The sequence below is a fragment of the Talpa occidentalis genome, unplaced genomic scaffold (genome assembly GCF_014898055.3).
Source record: "Talpa occidentalis isolate TD23 unplaced genomic scaffold, MPIMG_talOcc4v2.1 talOcc4.6, whole genome shotgun sequence".
Classification (NCBI taxonomy): Eukaryota; Metazoa; Chordata; class Mammalia; order Eulipotyphla; family Talpidae; genus Talpa; species Talpa occidentalis.
The window spans coordinates 51743257-51766163 of record NW_023604972.1 but is presented as its reverse complement, the minus strand read 5'-3'; the positions used below and the strand labels follow the sequence as shown (position 1 = coordinate 51766163).

The 22907-nt window shown below is 35.4% G+C and overlaps 1 protein-coding gene across 14 annotated transcripts in view; it reads left to right on the top strand.

The window, feature by feature from the left end:
* WDFY3 (WD repeat and FYVE domain containing 3) overlaps positions 1–22907 on the top strand; it is a 263597-nt gene that overhangs the window by 203374 nt on the left and 37316 nt on the right. For 12 of the 14 annotated variants that reach the window (XM_054687824.1, XM_054687825.1, XM_054687826.1 and 9 more), the window contains 9 exons: positions 681–758; positions 2521–2748; positions 9609–9662; positions 11917–12085; positions 13852–14015; positions 18830–18978; positions 20024–20144; positions 20615–20700; positions 22502–22582. In XM_054687824.1, the coding sequence (XP_054543799.1) occupies positions 681–758; positions 2521–2748; positions 9609–9662; positions 11917–12085; positions 13852–14015; positions 18830–18978; positions 20024–20144; positions 20615–20700; positions 22502–22582 (1130 nt within the window). The remainder of the gene's footprint in view (positions 1–680; positions 759–2520; positions 2749–9608; positions 9663–11916; positions 12086–13851; positions 14016–18829; positions 18979–20023; positions 20145–20614; positions 20701–22501; positions 22583–22907) is intronic. The other 2 variants (XM_054687832.1, XM_054687834.1) reach the window with 1 other exon arrangement.

The following is a 22907-nucleotide window of genomic DNA, read 5'->3' as shown; positions in this document are numbered from 1 at the left end:
CATCATTTATTTCTTTGCCATCCCAGAATCTTCATGACAGCTGGGAGGCACTCTGAGAGAAACTATGGTTTATCAGTCACCCCTTGCAAGAAAAACATGCAGAGGGAGTTTAGTGCAGAGTGCTTATAGGAGTGTCCCTGTGGTCATCATCTGTGGAAGGGGGAGTAAGTAGGATTGGTCTCAGGGAAATACAGTCAATGGTGCAGGTCCAGTGACAGCCTCAGCCCACCTTGCAGTTAGGAGGCCTGGGAGTCAGAATGCCTGGAGGACTGTCCTGGAGGCAGCTGCCACTGTCCTGGAGGTAATTACCGTTACCTATATTACCATATTACCGAGCCTGCAGGCCCCACAGCAGGCAGTGGTTGGATGTGAGGTGCCCAGAGCTTCCATTGCTGAGGTGAGGCCTGTGTGCTGCCAGCTGAAGCAGCAGGCCCTTCCTTGAAAGGACTTAGGGGCGGGAGGTAGGGGGATGTGTCCCCTCCACTAGGGTACAAGCCTCACTAGGATCATCACATAATTAATCTTTCAGAGTTTTTATGTGTGGTGTCTTTTGTGTGTGGTATTTTTTTGGAGTGGTGCCTGTGATGGCACCACTAATTGTCCAGCATTGATTTTAAGGCTAGTTAACTCATTTTTAAGGAAATCCAAGAAATATTAAGAATCTTTTTCCATCCTTGTAGGAGATTTCTCAGTGGATGTTTACACATATTGCGGTTGTTCGTGACTTAGTGGACACACAATATAAGGAGTATCAGGAGGTAAGAATTCATAAGCATGGTAGTTTGTTGCACATTCCTCAAGTGAGAAAGAACTGTTTGTACTGATATTGCCCCACTCATTTTAAGAGTAAGTTGCTGAACTGCATTCATCATCAGATAAATATTTTTGATTATATGCCAGAGCTACTTGGGCCATCAGTTTTTAGAAAATTTTAAATTTCTATAGAAAAACTGCTTTAAAAAGCATCAAACTAGAAATCAGTCAAGCTAAATCCTGTTGACATCAGTAGTAATATATTGCATGTTATTGTTAGTAATAAAAGTTAAAATATAAGAAAGATCTATTACAGACTTAACAAGGAGTTCATAAATATATGCATCAAAATCTCTTAAAATTCTAAGATGATGAAACAAGGTTATTTTTTATTACAAGTGCTTGGCAATTATGTAAATAAAAGAAAAATTCAGTGAGATCTTCTGGCTGAATTCATAATTACCCAACAACCTATCATAAATATTTTCTTTGTGAAACAATTTATGTTTAAAGATTTCTGAATGCTGGGCCTCCCCGGTGGCACAGCGGTTGAGCACTGGGTTGCGAAGCTGCCCGCAGCCTCTGCAGCGCCTGTTCGATCGTCGGCTGCTCCCCGGCCACCGGAGGAGGGTCCCACATGGCGTGCAGACCTCTCCTGCCGCCTGCTGCTCCCCTCAGCAGTGTGCTTCGGTCCTTCTGCCTGCTCTGCTCCCCGCTCTGGTGAATTTTCTCACCCTCCCACGCTTCTGACTGTACCCAGTGCTTATAGAATTAAATAAATGAATGAATAAATGAATAAATAAATAAATCTTTAAAAAAAAAGATTTCTGAATTATAAGCTGCTAATATTTATGGGCATTACACTAGAGACTTAGTTTTTACAGGTGATTGCCCTCCCTCCATGAACATATAAATACTACTGATTACTGTTAATTTCATGGTTGTTTCACTTATCTTTACTGCTAGTTGTATAAAGAGACCTTTATTCTTAGATTTAAATTGTATACTTATATTCTATGAATCATTAGATAAGTTAGTTATAATCATCTGTGTTGAAATGTTGTACGTCTTGGCATTTGGCAGGTTATACCAGCCAGCAGTTATACCAAGTCATAATTTCTATTAAAATAAAATGGTTTGTATCTGTTCCAGTGACCAATTGAATATAGTTTCTCTTTTATTTTAACATGTCAAATTCTCTGTCAGAACTGCCATGTTTATATTTTTTACCTAAAATCTTCGGAAATGTTACCGAGTTTACCATTAATCTAACGTGTGAACATTTCTTGATCTAATTTCCTAGGTTTTTTCCTATTCCTGTTCTAGTATCTGTTTTATAGCAGATAAGAGGGATTCATCCTTAAATTACCATGTTTATTTATTAACTCACACTGGACTAACCTTTGAAATGTGTGTTCACAAATAGTATTGCCATTACAGTTACCATTACCTATGTTACCATATTACGGAGCCTTTGTAACACTGAACTAACTCTCTGATCAGCTACACTACATAGTGTCCTCTGTACATATCTGTCATTAACTTGGTGCTACATTAATCACCTTTGGCTATTATAAAAACCCCACCTTCTCACAAAATTGGAAGCTTATTTTAACCATAAATAAATATAATTTCACTTTTATAATATTAGCCAAGATGATATGTGTTGATTTTGTTTCCAAACATTAACTTGGGTTGAAGTTATTGTAGACGTTTAATTGTTGCTCCGACTTTTGCTTGAACACCACCCTGGTCTCCTTCCCTTAGCGTCAGCAAAATGCCTTGAAGTATGTTACAGAAGAGTGGTGCCAAATTGAGTATGAACTGTTGCGGGAGCGCGGGTTATGGGGTCCCCCCATCGGCTCTCACCTAGATAAGTGGATGTTGGAGATGACAGAAGGCCCCTGCCGAATGAGGAAAAAAATGGTGCGAAATGATATGTTTTATAACCATTACCCTTATGTGCCAGAAACGGAGCAAGAGACAAATGTGGCGGTAAGTATGCAAAATTGAGACTTCCAAATTTTTTCTTTTTCTTTGTAAGCATTTTTTCTTATCAGTCCAATGACATAAAATATCGAATTTAGAATATTTGATAAACTATTTTAAATTGGAAATGTCAGGATAACGCAGTGGAATGAAAAGACGCAGCAATGCACAGCGAGACACCATAGTGAAGTGATTGACATCGTAGATTCTGTAGCCATATGACCAGAAGTTAAAGCCTGGCTCTGCAGGTCATTTAGTCTCTTTAGGTTTCTGCTTCCTTATGCCTCAGGAAATAATATGAAGACAGTTATAGTTCTACTCAAAAGCTGCTAGAAGGATTAAGTTAAAATAAGTAAAATACATAGAATGCTATCTGGCACAAAATAAGCCCTTTGTAAGTGAACATTTAATTAATAAAATAAATATTGGCATTATAGTAGTATACTTTGAAGAAATATAGGGAGTGGCTAAAGGCTAATAACCTGAATATGTAGGCCTTCCTATTTTGTTGAGAAGCTTTATCGCTGACTCCACTGGTTTAAAACATCATTTGCCTTAAGTTTTCTTTTATTCATACAAGTTACCCTTCCCAGAGTATTAACTCAGATTTTTGTATAAGAACTGAAAAATTTTGTCTAAGGTAATAGTGGTTCAGATATCATGTTTAGGAAAACACAGTCTTTTCCAGTAAGGTCACTGAAAATTTAAAGAGATAGTATGAGTATAAAATCCACTAAATTTAATTCTGAAAATCCTTATAACATGGCAAAATAGTTGTGTCCAGCAATTATCCCTTTTCCTCTAAAATGGTGAATCCTTTTCTTCTTAGAAATTCACTTTTATCATAGAAATTCACTTTTATCAAGGAAATCTCACAGATAAGTCTCATCCATTCTTCTAATATTTAATCAATTATAAAAAAATTACTGATGAGGTATTTTGCCTTTTTGTTCCTTGTCTTTGAAATGTATTGTTTATATTACATTTCAAGTACATTTCAGGTTGAACAAGCTATATTTCACAGACTCAGTAACCACACGTATAGATTGTGGCTGCTTAGAAAGTCCCTGAATTTTAGGCTAGTGTCTCATGGTTTTTCAAAAAAAATCCTTAATCCTTTTTTGATAATCATAAAATTCTCCTGCTTTCTTTTAGTGTCATTTAAATTTAAAAAAGAAACATAACTTTTTAAGAAGATAACCTGGGATAGCATATTCTAAGATTCTGCAACTCCCCAACAGTATGACCACACTATGTTTAATTAACCCCTGGACAGAAGGGTTTCTATTTCAAAGGAATGTATTATACATCGTGTTTCAACTCCACCTTAGCTGTTTCTGAAAACAATGGAGTGGAACTCCTATAACTCCTCAAAAAAGACTTATCCACAAAAGAACATTTTGTCTTGGATGTTTAGTTAAAATCTGATAGATCATAGAGTCCATCTTACCCATGTAGAGTAAAAGGTATTTTATTTTATTTAAAAATTTCATTTCAAAACCCTTCCTGTATTAAGTACTTTCACATTCTTGACTTTTTGCTTGAGTCTCTCAACAATAAACTAAGATTTTATAAAGGAGGCTTGGGACATATGTCTTCTAAAAAGTAGTTCAGATCATATAACATAAGGCAGCTTAAATTGTTCCAGTGCCTCTTTTTTCTCTGCCAGAATCCTGACTCCATTTGTATTGTGCCACTGAATTCTCCCTACCACACAATACAACTTAGAATGTAGGTCTTAGTTTTAGATTTGACAACATACAGTTTTTAAGATGTTTCAAGATAGGGGCCTCCCTGGTGGCACAGCAGGTTGAGCACAGCACTGTGAAGCTGTCCGCAGCCTCTGTAGCACGGGTTCGATTTCTGGCCAGCCAAGGAGATTCCCACATGGTGCAGCAGACCTCTCCTGTCTGGCCCGCTGCTCCCCTCAGCAGTGCTTTCGGTGTGTCTGCCTGTTCTGCTCTCTACTCTGTCTCTGGTGAATCCTCTCACCCTCCCACGCCTCTGGCCTGTACCCCAGCTATTGTATAAATAAAAATAAATCTTAAAAAAAAAAAGATGTTTCAAGATAGCTTCCCTAAAGTCTGCTTTTCTCAAAGCTATCCAATTCTATCAAGAATGCCATACTTTTGAAATGGCTGTAACTTAAAGCACTTCACTGCCATACATAAAAAAGATAATCCTCCCTTTTCTTTTTTTTTTAAGATTTATTTATTTATGCATACAAGAGCTGGGGTACAGGCCAGAGATGCGGGGTGGGGGAGGGGTTGTGAGAGGATTCACCAGAGACAGAGCGGGGAACAAAACAGGTAGATTGACCAAAGTACAGTGCTGAGGGGATCAGTGAGAGAGTCAGGAGAGGTCTGCTGCATCATGTGGGTTGCTCCCTGGCCGGCTGGGGATCGAACTGGTACTGCAGAGACTGCTGACTGCTTCCTAGTGCAGTGCTCAACCTCTTACACAACCAGGGAAGCCCAATCCTCCCACATCTTACCAGCCTTTTTCTGGCACCTACTTTTGTCAGTTCAAACCAGCAGTATGACCTCTAATTCTTAGTCTTTCCTCCCCCAAATATGTCATTGATTGTGAATTTAAGCATGTAGCAAATTGATAAACTATTTCTTACTGAGTCAACACTCACTTAAATTTGAATCCAGTTAATAAAATTAAAGTGTAGATATTCTCTCCTAAATATGTGGCTAACTTCCCTTTTTTTAACTGAGCATATACTTTTTGAGTTATATGACCATAATGTTTAATATCTTACTCCTTTCTTTCTAGGAAAGGTGTCATTTGTTTTACAGAAGTATATTTAGACTTTAGTATCAGATAGAGTTCACACTTACAACCTATTATCTCTAGCGCTTACCAGCCTGTGGAATCTATACAGACTCAGAAATAAGTATATACCATATGGAACTTATTTCTTAACAGATGGATTACATATTGGAAAATAAAGGGCAGTCAAGAAATGCTGGAGATACTTTTACAAAAAAAGATAAAGCAGGTGGGAAGTGCAGACAATTAGACTACAGATTAATACTCCTTAGTTCATGCTCGAGTCAAGGTTAACCTGTTGTGATAAAATTTTCTGAATGGGTATTTGGTTTGGCTAATTAAAAATCTTTTATAAATTTGAAATACCAATAAATGTCCACTTTTATGGAATATGCAATATGGTAATGTTGACAGCAACGAGAACTTCAAAAGTGGAAGTATCTGCTATCTTACTGACTTCAGTCACAATGTCACAAAGAAAGAGTGAATGTTCACAAAGCAGCATTACCCCATGCTTTGCTGAGGGGTTCTTTGCAGTGCTACTGACATTTCATAGTAACCCCCGAAGTAGAGTTAATATTATCCCAGTTTTATAGATTGAGGAATTGAAACCTAGAGAATTGAAAGAATCCCTTCTAAGTCTCAGCTACTAAGTAGCGGAGTATAAGAGCTCACGTTGACAGTTTCTCAGAAATTTTCCACTTTTGAAAATGAAAACTTTTTAGTTTGTGAGTTTTATGACGTCTGTAGAGAGTGAATTTCCTCCAGGCAGACACCGTATATTGGGCTTTTTTCTTCTGTAATGCTAACAAGTACCTAGAACTTATTAATGAGCATTGAGTGAATGGACCACCAGCACTTTCTCTTCCTAAGTTAGAGTTTTTGTCCTTTGCTTCCTGTTCAACATTCCGTAGAATTATCCTAACTCTGAAATTTTTCTACTGAACAGGACTAGGGCCAAATTTTATGTGTCCTGAAGTTTATACTACTTGGGGGAGTACTTTGGTACTTTTACAAAAAGGATACTACTTTTACAAAAAGGATACAAAATTGTATACAAAATTACTAGGGCCCCTTCCTGTGTTTGAAAGGAGTCTGTGAGAGGGTCTTGAAGTTTAAACTTCCTGGTAAATCCACTTCTGTCCTCATGTATGTTAACTATTACCTTCCAGTTAGAGATCAACCCCATCTTCCCTTTTGGGTCCCATAATGTTATGTTCCTTGCATACATATTTATAGAATATAGTCAGTCATATTTATAAAATAAGCTTTTTTCAAAGTGACAGGTAGGTACCAACCTTAAAATTGCTTTTGAAACCTCTTGATACGTAACAGGCATGATGTGGAGCAAGGGCAAATGATTTAGTCTTTTGCCTTATTTGTTAAGAGTAATTATTGTTTCTAAGTTGCATTCATGTTTTTAGTTCTGTTATTTAAGTTTAAGAATAGAATGATTAAGAAGTGATTTTTCTGTTTTAAAATCTGATGTATTATAAATGAATCATCATTAAAGTTTTATTTTTTTAAAACTTGATATTGCATACTGTATAAAAACAGCTTACCTATTCTAAGTGTTAAACTTTTATCTCTTGATTGATAAATTGGATGTTTGGATGTTTGTTCACAGAATGTAGAATATTTTAATGTTTCATTTGCCACAGACTTAAAATCATTGAAAGTATATTAACTAAAATTATTTTAACAAAACCAACAATTATTTACTTATATTCAGATAAGAAAAAATTAGGCACATGTGAAAAATCATGTATTCTCACATGAAAATAATTATCATCTCTGCAAAGTAACTTTCCTGGGGGGAGGAGGGGTTGTAGGGAATTTAATGACCAAAACATCTGTACTAAATTGCACTCTTAATTCTATATTTAAGTGGCAGAGTTCATTAAAGAGACAGTTAAGGGGCCTCCCTCATGGTGCAGGCAGTTGAGCGCCTCACTGTGAAGCTGTCTGCAGCCTCTGCAGCGTGGGTTCGATACCTGCCGGCCGGCGAGAATCCCATATGGCACGGCAGACCTCTCCTGTCTCGCCCGCTGCTCCCCTCAGCAGTGTATTTCATCAGTCTGCCTATTCTGTTCCCCGCTCTGTCTCTGGTGAATCCTCTCACCCTCCCGGACATCTGGCCTATACCCCATTCTTGTATAAATAAATTAATCTTTAAAAAAAAAAGATACAGTTAAAGTTAAGATGTGAAGCTGGGATATAATGAAAATACAAAATCTAGTTGTTTTTAAGCAATTGTCTGATTACTCAGAATCATAAGAATAAAATTCCATATTTCATTATTTGAAAAACTATATGCAGTTACTAAAATTACCTTTTAATTCTGTAATCCCTTTATTTGCATAGATTAAAATTTTCAAACAACTTTGCTATTTTTGAAATTTTACAAATATCATTGTAAATACCTTACCTTCTCTCTCTTATTGGGCTTCTTAGAATGGAAGGTCAAACAACTTACTGGAAAGTTCCTTTTCTAATTAAGGGAGTCTCTTACTCATATTTTTATATAATGTATAGATGTCACAGGACTCCTTAGAAACAAAGCAACTCATTCAAGAAATTTCACTGCTAACATTATGAAAAAATTGAAGCATAGCGATTATAAAATTGCTATTAATTTTGACTTTGAAAAATTTATTATTTCTATATAAATATTATAATAATATCATTTAGTTTCTTTAATGAAAGAAAGCCATGGTAATACTAAAATTAGTGGTATAATCTCTGTTATCAAATGCTGAGCATTTAATAAAATAAGAACTGCACTTAGTGGGTCAATCAGCAAATATGTATTAAACCAGCATTATACCCTATGCTGCAGGGAAAATGCAGGAATGTACATGTCAGGCTCTGCCCACATTCTTGTTGGCCTGTATAGTGGGGTATGTAGTGTACATCAAAGTTGTGTTTGACAACAGAGATTGGTAATTTTGTTATATTGCTTCATCATATCTACCTAGCAGTCCATCTTGTTTTTAATGATTTTCAGAGTAAATTACAGAATCAAAACCCTTTCTCCTGAACAGTTCCATCCAATAACTGTAATATTTGTTTATAATTCCTTTTTGACAGAAATTTTACAGACTTTGAAATACACAATCTTAAGTGTAACATTTAGTGAGATTTAACAAATGTGTAGTATATTGCTCAGTTAACACAAACCTTACTAAGGTAGTGAATTTGGGTATATTTTTAGGGGATTATTCTTTAAAATATACTTCTCATACTTTACATTTAAAGAGAAGTTTACTAAAATAAATTATTTGAAAGTTCAGTAGCCCATTGTTGATTTTGTCTGGGGAAGCAAACATTTGTGAAAGCATTTTGCCTGTTGGTATATAATATAGAGAAAGATGCTAAGAATCATTCTCAGATACACCATGAAAAAGAGGAAAAATTGAAGGTGGTTCTTGGTGCATTATTCTCTATCTGTAGCTATGTGTGTGTTTATATGCATAAGCCTCACACTTTAGCACAACAAAAATTGCTTCTCACTAACCAGGATTTTATTCTGAGAATAAACCTTAGGCAACTACCAAATTCTTATGAAACATTTTTATTTTGGAGACTGCTAATCCACCCTGCCTTATGCTTTCAGCCTCTTGGGTGAGAGCTGTGAAGGCAGTGTGGGGTATTATCTTAAACCAGTTACTCTTGTTACACCACTAATCTGGGAATAAGCACAGTGAGTAGGTGACAAATAATAAATGATCTTAGGTTCTATTGCCAGATGTCCAGTGTTTCGTTCTGAAGCCATATAGAGTTGCCTGTGAATCATCCATGGCATTTTTTCAGTCTGTGAAGCTAAAGCATTGTCTGTGTGGTTAAGTCTGTCCTGTCAGTAGCCTTGAGAATTTCAGTGTACTTAAGCTTTACTTTAAAACTACTTTGAATAATTGAGAAAACAATCACAAAATGCTAATAAAAAGCTTAAGATATCATGCTAATTTTCTTTGAGTGAGTACATTCCATATTTCTTACAGTCCTCAAGAAAATTTTATTTTTGTGTTGTCTTTGTTTTTTGTTTTTTTTTTTTTCTGATGTGTCTATACTTAATACCCTGTTTTCAGTCTGAGATCCCAAGTAAACAGCCTGAGACACCTGATGATATCATTCCTCAAAAGGTAAAACACAAATTACCATAAAAGAATGCAAAGTTCTTGCAGTTTTGTTTTTCTTTTGTTAGTGCATGGTAGACTAGACTAACTTGAAAGGTTGGCTTTCTATTTGTTCTTTCTAAATTTCCTTAGAATTGAAAAGTCGGTTTCGTTTTGCTGAGAGATACTCTCCTCTTTCTTGGCTTTGTTCTAATTATCTTTCTAGGGTTGGTGTGCTGCTCACTAACAGCAGAGGATTCGCTGCTCTCACTATAAAATGTGTATCGCTTCACATAGACATAAACTAACAAGTTCTGATGCACATGTTAGTAATGGGCAAACTTACACCTTCAACTTTTTTTTGCAATTACTCATTTAATTCTATATACTAAACAATGTATATTTTGAGAATACAGAGGAATTCTCTTTTTTATTTTTTTTAATTAAAAGGAACTAGTGAAAACAAAATATAGGCACAATTTTAATGTTTTAGAATATATAATTATTTTATTTTTCCAGAATAGCCAGTACATAATTTAGTAAATAATGTGGTTCTTTAGAACAAAGAAATGTAGCTCAAAATAATTAGGAAGAAATGCTTTTAGTTCCAAGTTTAAATCTGTGTATGAAGCCAGTAACTGGTAGAAGTTGTTGCACATCTGTTAATTAATTGTCTTGCCCATCACTAACTATGCTTTCATCTTTTTAGAAATGAGCAGTTTTAAGTTGGAGATAATTTATACTTCATATAGAAAAGTTGTTATATACAGTTGATTATGTTTCATTTCAAAAATTTTGTAATATTATTATTAGTCTGCTCATCAGATCCATCATTCCATAATTGTAATATTATTTTATATCACTTCAACACTTTGTTATGTAATATGGTTTAATTGTCATTTGTTGCATTTCATTCCTCAGTTAGCTTGCAGCTCTTTTTGTTAACTGACTCTGAAGTCAAAGGATAATGTGGCTTTCAGTTAGGTAGCTTTTTCATTTCAAATTTGCTTCACAATTTTAGTCTAAATATACCAACTATTTGGACACTTGTTTTCACTTAAATTGGAAAACATTTTTTAGTCAAGGTCTTGCATGAAATAGTCACTGTAGGCAGTTCATATTGACTACTAGAGTTTAAAGAGCAGATTGGTGGAATATTTTTAATTAGGTATTCCAAGTCAGAGGAAAGAAAAATAGTGCTTAGAAGTGAAACATTAGAAAGTGTGTTCAGACTCCATCATTTTCTTAACTATTAATCCAAAGTCTGAGTTGAATTCTGATCAAGGAACCTTTATACATACAAACTTTTCCCTCTGGTTTTACACTTTTTGTAATAAATTTTAGATCTTAATATTTTGTTGTTACATGGTTTTAAAAATAAAGAGTTTAGGTCAATTGGAAAACATGTGGTGGAATAAATATAAATTATTCTGGAAAAGAAGTGTCCTGCCATGTATCACACATCAAAAAATTCTGCCTTTTAAAAATGTTTTTAGGTAGTTTCTTTTCCATAATGGTCTTGCAGTCATTTAGTTAGTAGTGTATGGGTCATACTCATCTATGTGAAAAACAATAAGAATATTTTAGCAAGTTGGAGAGACAATTCATAGTGGCAAACCTGAATTGCTTTCTGGTGTGAACCTGGTTGATTTCATGTTAGTCAGGACTCTGGGCCATTTTGATCTCCAGTGAGACCTGGGAATATGGGAAAAAACAAGTTCTCCCAAATATCTGAAGTAAACACTCACACAGATGATTCCAACTGAATAACTGACCCTTTGGGCCTGACCTACTTGCTTTCCTTGGGGCAAAAAGCTAAGTTCCAGGCTCCTCACAGACTGAACATCTCCTTGCAACTTGATGCCCTCCAACACTGGGTTAATTTTTACTGTATGTGAAAGGTTTCTGATATATCAGTAATATAATGGTGAAAATGTTGTTTAGCTAGTGATGGTTCTTTTCTATTTCAGGAAGAATAAAGCTGCCAATACTATTATTTCCTATCTCTCTCTCTCTCTCTCTCTCTCTCTCTCTCTCTCTCTCTATATATATATATATATATATATATATATATATATATCTTTTAAGGAATCAATGGAATTAAAAAAAGAAGAAATTTAGCCCACATATCTGTGGACTTGCTGTGTATAAATAGTCCATTTAAAAAAAACCCTAAAAGTAACCCATAAGAAAGTCTTGAACACCATACCCTCCTTCAGGAAGCTCTGATTTTAATTCTTGAAGATAATTATCTGAGTCCATTTCTTTTGTTATTTCTTAGAAACCTGCTCGATACAGAAGAGCCATAAGTTATGACAGTAAGGAATACTACATGCGACTGGCCTCCGGAAACCCAGCCATTGTCCAAGATGCTATTGTAGAGAGTTCCGAAGGTGAAGCTACTCAGCAGGAACCAGAGCATGGTGAAGACACTATCGCTAAAGTCAAAGGTAAGCCTTTCATTTTAATTGAAATCATTTTGGAGCATTCCTTATATTTGAATTTATATGAAAATATGAGCAACAGTAAATAGTAGAACCAACCTTAAAAGTATCTGTACATATTTTGCCTTAAAAGAATCAATCTTAAAGATTGATTCACTATGAGAACTAGGAGCTGGCTCTTCTCTCTTGCCTACACATAAATGTAATATGTCCATGGACTTGCTAAGTTTTTGCTATATTTGGCAGAATTCCTGGGGACACCTACTATTTTAAGGTAATGCCTTGTTAAATAAATAAATATTTATAAAATTAAAACAACTACAAAATATGTCCTTCGTTTTAACTTTTTTAAGCCCCTGATTTGAAAGTCTTGATATATTCCATAAAGTCATAGAAATATAAATTAAAATCTAATTTCAAAATCCATTGATTTAAAAACTCTTAGTATGTGGCCATGTCAACAAAAATTGCCATCTAAAATTGTGGCCAGTTTCTGCTATTACAAGTTTCTTATTCTCTCTTGATGACTATGATTTACTAAACAGCTCATAATCTAGCATTTTCATAGAGTCCCTGAAACTTTTAGTAGATGGACAGAGCTGACAACCTGCTCATTTTCTTCACGTTGCATCAGCAATATTATTGCTGAGTCTAAAGCTGCGTATAATACAGTCGGTCAGATGACTTGGTGTTTGGCTCATTGGCACTTAATGTCTCTTGGCCTCATTTTCCTAATCTCTGATTAAGCTAACACCACAAATACTGGTGTCACTACTATGATGAACAAAGTGTTATGCTAGACGTAGAGTTGGAGATTTAGATTCATCAAACTAAAAATAATGCAGCTGTGAACTTTGCTCCCTTGTGGCTGTTCTCAGCAGGTCTTGCTCTCTCATGCTCAGTGATTATACTCTTTCATCTGTGAAGAAAAGATTCTTCCTATGACAAAGTAGGAACTCTGATAAGTCATGCTTAGAGGTTCTTTTTCCAAAAGACTGTCCTTTTCCAAAATTCGTAGAGCATCTACCATTGGTAGTTAGAACATTACACCTTTTTTTTTGTACGAGTAAAGAAAATTTAATGTGGGATTTGGAGTTTTTGCGTGCTTCCCATACTTTGAGATGTCAGTGGTTACTTCATCAACTTTCCACCAAGTGATTTTAACTTAACTTCTGTGATTATTAATAAAGTTAGCAAAATATAGGGAGTGAAATGTTTCCTTATTAAATTATCTGTAAAGAATTCTGTCCTTACTCTTTATAAGCTGGAGATTTCATCACATTCATCCATGTGTGAATGAACATACTGCTGCTTGTGACATGAGCCTTGATGTAGTCCTCAGGGACCCTCCAAGTAGATGGGATCGATTTTAATCACAGTTGTTAATTACTGCCTTTATTTTTGTTTCTGATAATGACTATTTATTAGTAATAATTCTCTAATAACTGTCAGTAAAGAAACCATTTGTATTATTAATTATGCTAAGCTCTCTGTTTATCATTATCATCTGACACTTAGTGAAAATTTACTATTTTTAAGTGTGATACTAAGCCCTTCACGTAAATTGCCTCATTCTTGTTCCAGTTTTATAGATTAAAAAACTGAGGTTAAGAGAGGACAGATCATTCTCCAAGGTCATGCCACCATTTAGCTCCTGTGCTAAAGTGTCTGTGTCCTCCAAGTTAGCTCAAATTGGACGTGGATAGGAGGGACTACTAGACTGCTTCCCAAACGGCCCCTCATGGTCACATGACCCTATTATTTTCCAATAGGTCTGGTCAAACCTCCTCTAAAACGGTCTAGATCTGCACCTGATGGAGGAGATGATGAAAACCAGGAGCAGCTGCAAGACCAGATTGCTGAGGGCAGCTCTATAGAAGAGGAGGAAAAGACAGATAATGCCACCTTACTGCGCCTATTAGAGGAAGGAGAAAAGGTACTGTGCTTCTAAAATGTAAGGATTGCATTTAGATAACTTGTTTCCTTTGTACAAGGGTAGATGATAGGGCATTTATCTGGTGACAGCAGATAAATTATTTTAGCCTTGTAATGAAGTATAGTATTAAACAACCTTTTCGGTCTGGTACTCCACTTCTCTCACCTTCAGGATTTTCTGACCTCTCTCAGCACACTAAACAACATCAGGTTTCACCAGACGTAGTATTAACTAATTCACTGTCTTCCTCTAAACCCTTCATTAGACTAAAGCTCTTGCCATAATTCTCTACTTCAAACCCATATACACAACCAGTCACCTGGCCTTGTATTTCCTTTCTGCACCTCCTTAATCCCAGTAACTACTACATGCAGTTTTAGCCAATCTTTGGCTAAACATCCTCATATTTAACCTTTGTTGTCCTTTACCCACAGAGCACTACTTTGCCTTTGCATTTCTCTCTTCACCCCCTACATGCTGCTGACCTCTCCAGACTCACTTTACCTTCCTGCCTGAGTCCCCTGCATCATTGTATGCCTTGTATTGATAGTTCCCTGCACCTCTGGTGTTAGTCTTTACTCTGTGCTCTATGCATTATATTCTCTGCTCCAAAATGTCCCGCTCTCCCTCACTTGCATAACCTTTATCCTAGTAACTCTTTTGATACAACCTCATTTATCTGAGTGTCTCTAATTCTCAAACATAGGAAACTTTCCTTGTCCATTTTGTCAGCTCAGGTTTGGTTAAATGCCCCCCCACCTCCTCCCACTGCAGGCTTTCAGAATGTCTTGTGTATACCACTCTTAGATCATGTCATGGTTGTTGGTGCCTGTGTCCATCTCTTCCCCTATATAGTAGGCACTTTATAGGCAGGTAATGTTTTTTTTTTTTTATTTCTAGCCCATTTCCTTACATAGCTCCCTCACATTTCTAGCACATTTCCTTACATAGCCCATTTCCTTACCCACCCACCCACCTAATAGACACTGAGTAAACCTTTAAGTGAAGGGGTGATTGCTTGAATAAGTAAGAGGATAAATGAATGAAGGAATGAATTGAATGTGTAGTGAGGAAAAATATGTGTTTTTTACTATCTTTAAACCTATTGATACAACTCTTGAACTCTTACTAACCAGTGTTAACTACAAATTAGGGTATAATGTTTTAAGTTCTTTTCAAACATATAACTAGTTTGAATGAAAACATAAAATGGAAAAAATCATAATTATAAAAGTTCATTAGATTGAAGGAAGCATATGAGTTTTCTTGGGAAAGTTGTACTTATTGATCAGGTTATGATGCTGGTTGCATCATAATTAGCATTTGAAATTCATCATGCTATGTTTACACATAGGAAATAAACATTTTTCTGTATGTGCACTAAAACAATAGACTTAAAAGTACATCAGATTTTTCATGTAGCATTCTACATTTTTATTACTGAAGTATTTCAACATGATGATGAATATTGACTTAGATTTGCATATTTTAAAACATTTGTTTTCTACTGATGTCCTTTCATAACCTTTTGGCCTCATGAGTACAGTTTTTCTCTCATAGCTTTAAATGTGAATAGTACAGGAAGTATTCACACTGACATTTAGTTGACATTTGTTCGACTCTGATTTGGTTGCTAATTTTTTTTTTTCTTTGACTCATGTTGAAGTGAATTTAAGCAAGAAAGAATTTTTACTAAGAACTAGATTCTGCCTTGTTGGATAGAAAACAATGCTTACATTGAGAGTTTTAGCAACTCCTTCTTCCCATGAGGAAAATACAACTTCTGTCAAGTTTGGCTTTGTACAATGACACAAGAGTCTGCCAGGCAGCAGGATCCCAGGTGGAGAGAGAATAGGGGTAAATCCCCAAGTCCAGTTTCAGGAGGGGGTGGGGGTAGGGGGTTATGGAAAAAAAGAAGAAAGTAAAGTGTGTGGAAGAGACATAGCCAACAATTTTTTTTTTCCTTTTTTGTTTCTTTGAGTTGACCATTGTATTGTTTTGTTTTGTTGTTTTATGGAATTATCATTGGTTTACATCATTGTTTTAGAGGTACAGGATCTCTCCCCGCAGGTGTTATTCCTACAACTCACCCAGCGCCAGAACACCCATTGCTCATCCCCATAGTTCTTTGGGCTCCCTTCCCACTTTGTTCTTGTCCCTCCTCCGTTTTCCTTACCCCCCACCCCAACTCTGGTAGCCACAGTTTTGTAATCAGTTTTCTAGGGTTAGTTGTTAGCTTTGATTTAGCTGTTCCTTTGTGTGGTATATCCGTGTTCTGCATATCAGTGACAACATCCAATGCTCATCTTTTTCCTTCACACTTAATTAGTTTCTTCCCGCCAGTTCCATCCATGTTGCCACAAATGGCAAGAGTTTATCCTTTTGATAGCTGAGAGATTTTACATTGTATGCCTCTTCTTTCTGATAGTATTTGGAGGCTTAGGTTGTTTCCATATTTTGGCTATTGTAAATAGTAGAACAATGAACAGAGGAGTGCAGTTTTGTTTGCCTTTGAATTAGTGTCTTTTGTCTTCTTCAGGTAGATTCCTAGGAGTGGAATTGCTGGATGGTATGGTTGGTCCACCCCTAATACTTTGAGAAACCTCCATACTGTTTTTCATGGGAATGAACCAGTCTCCATTCCCAATAGCAGTGTAAAAGGGTTCCTTTTTCTCCATATCCTTGCCAGCATTTGTTTTTTTCTGGTCTTTTTGATATGGGCCTTTCTTACAAGTGCGGGGTGGTATGGCATTGTGGTTTTGACTTGCACTTCCCTAATGATAAGTGATGATGAGCATTTGTTCATGTGCCTGTTGGCCATCTGTATGTCTTCTTTGGATAAGTATCTATTTAGCTCTTCTGCCCATTTTTTGGTTGGTTTGTTTGCTTTCTTTTTATTGAGTTATATGTGTTCATTTTTGGTATTGGATTTCAGCCCCTTATCACATGTATGTTAAGCAGAATTTTTTCTCCCATTCAGTATGGTACCTTTTTGTTTTGTTGACATTTTCTTTTGCTGTACAATAGATTTTTAGTTTAATGTAGTCTCAGTGGTTTATATTATTTTATTTCCCTTGCTGCTAGATGTGACTCTAAAAAGATCTCTGAAGCTATTGTCATAAAGAGTTTTGCCAGTTTTTTTTCTACGAATTTTATGGTTTCAGGTCTTACCTCCAAGTCTTTTATCCATTTTGAGTTGATTTTTGTGTGTGGTATAATGAATGGTTGTTTCATTCTTTTGTATGCACTGTCCAGATTTCCCAACACTATTTGTTAGAGGCTCTCCTTGTTCCAGTGTATATTGATGGCTCCTTTGTCATAGATTAACTGTCCACATAAGAGTTTTTATTTCTAGGCTCTCAGGTTTTTTCCATTGTTCTGTGTGTCTGCTTTTGTGTCAGTACCATACTGCTTTGATTATTATGGCTTTGGTAGTATATTTTGAAATCTTGGAATGTGATTCCACCATTCTTCCTCTTTTTTTTAATTTTTGTCAGAATTGTTTTGGCTATTGGTCTTTTGTCATTCCATATGAATTTCATTAATGTCTGTTCTATTTTTCTTTCTTTTTACTTTATTTTATACATTTTTTACATCATTTTTCATTTTTGCACAATATGTGCATTTTCATCTTGGTTATAGTCCCCATACAATTCCCACCCCCCTTATTTTGATCCTACGCCCTCCTCCCTCCTGTAGTGTGTCTCTGGTTTATAGTTACTTGTTGATTTTTATTTTTACTTTATTATAATTAGCTTTTTTCCTGGTCCTTTATTTAGGTTTTCTAAATTCCTGCTATGAGTGAGACCACTTGGTATTTTTCTTTTTCTTTCTGGCTTATTTTGCTGAGAATGATCCCCTCCAGCTCCATCCATGTTGCTACAAATTGCATGAGTTTATCTTTGAAGAATGTCATTGAAACTTTAGAGGTTGTGTTAAATCTTTGTATTGCTTTGGATACGATGGTCATCTTGACAGTGTTTGTTGTTCCGATCCATGAACAAAGTTTATCTTCCCATTTCTTTGTGTCGTATTTCTTTTAACAGTGTTTCATAGTTTTCTTTATATAGATCCTTTACCTCCTTTGTTAAGTTTATTCCTAGGTATTTAATTCCTTTTTTAATTATTGTAAATGGAATTGCTTTCTTAATTTAATGCTCTCCTAGCTCATTATTTGCATGTAGGAAGGTAGCTGACAATTTCTAACATAACTCATAACAAGCCAACAAAGTATTTTGAAATTTACAAGTGAAAACCCAGAAGCCCAAGGAAATTAGGAAACCAAATCTACAACTTAGTGACAGAACTCAGAATTTACTCAGGATTGTCCATCTTTGCAGACCTTTTACACTTTATCATCTTGCCTCACAAAGGGCATTATCCTAATCTCTTTCCATGTATTCCTCACTTCCCTTTCCTGCCAAATTTGTTACATCTGTCTCCCTCCTGATCTAACTTGTTCACCACTTATGGAACCTAATACATATGTGTACCTGGCACATAGTGAGTACTTAATAAATATTGGCAGAAATGCATTGATGGGAGGGATTAAGGGAGGAAGGAGGAGGGTTGGAGAAATAACTGAATGGGTGGTGGATGGGATATGAGTAAATTGTTTCCTTTTACTGAAGTCAACTGCAAATCAGGCTGTAGTCTTCACTGTTACTTTTTAATATTGTTTCACTTAGAGTAAAATTTGATAAAATTTTGCTTGCCTACTAAATACATTTTTTAAAAAATCTTTGCTTGTTAAAAAGGAAATCTGAGTCTTAAAAATATGCTTTATCAATGAACATCTATGGTGTTCTTTATAGATCCAACATATGTACCGCTGTGCTCGAGTCCAGGGACTAGACACCAGTGAGGGGCTACTGCTTTTTGGTAAAGAGCATTTTTATGTCATTGATGGATTTACAATGACAGCAACCAGGGAAATAAGAGATATTGAAACCTTACCTCCAAAGTAAGTAAATTAATGAAAAGATAATTTTCTCCTTGTTATTATTAAATAACAATTTCTTTTAATTCAAAACCTGTGTTGTCAGTAATGTTATCTCAGTTTATGTGCCTCTCTAAGTATTCACAAGGGTAATATTTATTTCAAAGAGATAATGAAAAGTCTGTGTTATCAAAATGAAAGCTAAATAAAATTTATTTCTGTGCATTAATAACATTAGACACCATATTCCTTGAATTATAATCTGTGTATTTATAAATTTATTTGTATTTGTTCCTTTTCAGTTTTAGTAAAGGTACAGTTATAGAGAAAATACAATTTAAGCTACAAAATACTGAATATACACACACGTAATATTCTTAACAGGTTAAAGCGTTGATGTCCTTTGACTACCCTAGAAGCAGAAATTAACTTAGGTTTTTCTTTTGCAATCTTAAAATGGAGTGATTGTGGACAGTGGAAAACCACCAAGGCGACAGTCAGATTTCAAAATGCTAGATTAGAAGTTTAAGGCTTGGCAAGTCAGCAGCCTCTTCTCCTTTATCATTTTGAACACCTACCTAACACTGTTGAATTTAGATATGATCTCTGCAGTTCATTCCTCAGAGGTATTTCAAAATAACTAATTTGAGCAACAATCGAGGCCGTATCAAGACTTCCATGGTCTCCTTCCTTCATACAAACATTTTAAAGTATATTTTGTAACTTACATATATTTTAAATATTAATATATTCATATTATATATTAAAACATTTTCTATAGCCTACTTAAAAGTTCAACTTTTTCTTCTGATTTTAAAAGAAATGAAGATGACTTCTTGGGTCCCTAAAAGTATGCACGCCTTGGCATTATGCTGTATGTGAATAGTGGGGGTTATGCTAAGTAGCTGAAGAATTATTCTCTTAAATAATTTTTAATTGAATATTCTGATATATTGTCCCCCACTCCCCTTTATATGTGGATGCCTTTGTTGAGCAGGATGCCTTTGTTGAGCAGTGAATTTATCCTTGGCTGTATTTTTGTGTATGCCCTTTGTCTTGCCGCCTTTAGTATGCATGAGCCTATTATCCCCAGAGGAGCCAGACAAGGCCCTAGTCAACTCAAGAGAACATGCAGCATTTTTGCATATGAAGATATCAAGGAAGTACATAAAAGGAGGTATCTCCTGCAGGTGGGTTGATTGAGTAGTACTAGACATTTTGTCATGTTCCTTTAATAGAAGAGGCTTTATTTTAAAACTTGATATGTACCATTAAAACCCTCTCCGCATCACGATCCTTTGGTTTGGTTACATGATGGACAAACTCAGATCATGTAGGTGCCTAACACTTGTCACATGGATGCCTTACTCTAGACAATGTCTCTTTCTTTGAAACTCAGCCTAAAATTAGAATTGTCTTTTTATATGAAAATTGCATTCTTACTATAATTTTATAATTATTTTACCATTTTTTCTATTAATTTTACTAATAAATTAAGTGAAACAAACTGGCTTCTGTTTATTTTATAATTTAATCTGTTAGGAATTCATAACTAAAAATCCACAGTCAACAAATTAGCTTCTTTGATATTGTAGATGTCCATAGTGGAAATATTTACGTATAACTTTACTTGTGTTTTTCTTCTGTCTGACCATTTCAGCCTATTGCTGTGGAAGTTTTCTCTGGAGATGGACGGAATTATCTCCTTGCTTTTCAGAAAGGAGTTAGAAACAAAGTCTATCAAAGGTATGATTTGGTAGGAATATTTATAAGTATAAATATTTTATAAGTACCCTATTAGGAATAATTATGGGATGACATGGGAGGATAACTAATACCAGTTTAGTCATTGTTTAAAAATCTAGTATTTAGGGGGCCTCCCCCTGGTGGCGCAGGCTGTTGAGCGCTGCACTGTAAAGCTGTCCGCAGCCTCTGCAGCACTGGTTCTATCTCGGCCGGCCGGCGAGGGTCCCACATGGTGAGGCAGACCTCTCCTGTCTCACCTGCTACTCCCCCAGCAGTGTATTTAGTCAGTCTGCCTGTTCTATTCCCCGCTCTGTCTCTGGTGGATCCTCTCAGCCTCCCGCGCATCTGGCCTGTACCCTGGTTCTTGTATAAATAAATCTTTAAAAAAAAATCTAGAATTTAGATCAGTGAATTAATTTCTTCAAAGGAAATGTTTTAATATTATCAGCCTCTTGAAAAATGACTCTTTAACTAGCTTTTTGAATGATGATATACATTGTGAAATACCTTTTGGTAACACAGTAAATAGCATCAAAAACTACTTTTCTCACTAAGTCCTGTGTCTCTAAATGGAAAAGGATGATGCTACAGTAGCTTTAAAGATAATTCTTTAAGTTCAAAATAAGCTTCTTTCATATTTACCAAAAAGAAGACAGTACCATGTCTTGCTGTTGCATACAGACATGAGTTCTGTTAGGAATTACATTCATCTGAGGCTGTCTCTGGCCTTGGAACAAAAGTTGGATACCTTCATTCTTGAAAAAGTAGCATAGCCAAGTAAAGCAATTAATCTAGCCTAACCACATCTTAGTTTGAGAAACTTGATTTAAATTTACCTTTTAAAAGAAAAGCAGTACATATGCATGGTGCAAAAATATATTTCTGTTGAATGAATGAATAATAAACATTTTATGATTGATCATATGCATGATCTTCTCCTGTTCTTGGAGGATAGGATGTATCCTGGCAGTTCCTCTAAGAAAAAAAATTTTGGATTTGAAATTGCTCCCATGAGCAATGGCCAATACCGAACAACATTGCTTGTCACTGAAGTACAGTGCTGTTACTAATGAGCACACAGGAATAGAGTAGGTCTTCAAAGAAAGGGCCAGTATTTATTGATCAATAATCCAGAACTGCTTTTAGATATCAGAAGAACTAAGTAGAATTGAAATTTTTATCTAGCCTACTAATTTCTAAAAGTTTTCAACTCTAGGAAATTCTTTGCTCTTCAAACCACAAAGTGTAGCTTGAAGAAATGCCTGTATCTATGCCTAGTTAAAGGCCCACATCTATTCTAGGAATTTTCCCATAATTTTCTTTTGCTTTTAAAAAATTTACATTAACATTGTGAGCAACACTGAAAAATATTTATCATAATGGCACATTAAGGTTTCATCTTGTATGTGTCTTTATGTGTTTAGTGATGGCGCTATTCTATCATTTGTTTAGCTATCATTATTATTTGCTGTCATGTGACTATATAGCTGTTAATTACCTTCCAGATCTTCATTAAGCTGACTCAATTCCTAAGAATCATTATAGTAAGTTCTTTTATTCCAATAATATGGTAGCATATGTGAAAACCCAAAATAATATATTTTACTGTAAAGCTTGCTGTTTTGCCTTTGGAAGTCATTGTCCTACCCTCTTTTATAACAAAGTATTCTAATTATCATGTATTCCTTTCACCTGCCATTTACTAGGTATTGGAGGGGTAAATGCAACAATTAAAATCTGAATGAATCATCCTTTTTTTTTTAGACTCCCATTAGATCTTATTTATTTTTTAATTTTCTAGGTTTTTAGCTGTGGTGCCATCCCTAACTGACAGTTCAGAGTCTGTGTCTGGGCAGCGACCAAACACAAGTGTGGAGCAAGGGTATGTTTTGTCCATGGTAAATTAAGACAGCTTCTATCTGCAGAGTATTATTTAATATTTTTATTGAGTGTCGTCTCTGCCCCTCCTTACCCCTGTGGTTTACAGAAACTTTTTTAAATACTGAAAACTAGAAGGAAAATAGAAAATTTATGCATGTCCACTTTTGTCAAATTAGTGCATATATATTCATCAATTCTCATCTCTTAGGCATGCCTGTGTTCCAGTTATCATAACTGAGTTCATACTGTAAATACAGGTTTTTGTTCTGCTTGTTCCATTCAGTACTACATGTACTATTTCCCCCTGCTTTTAAAAAATTATCCCA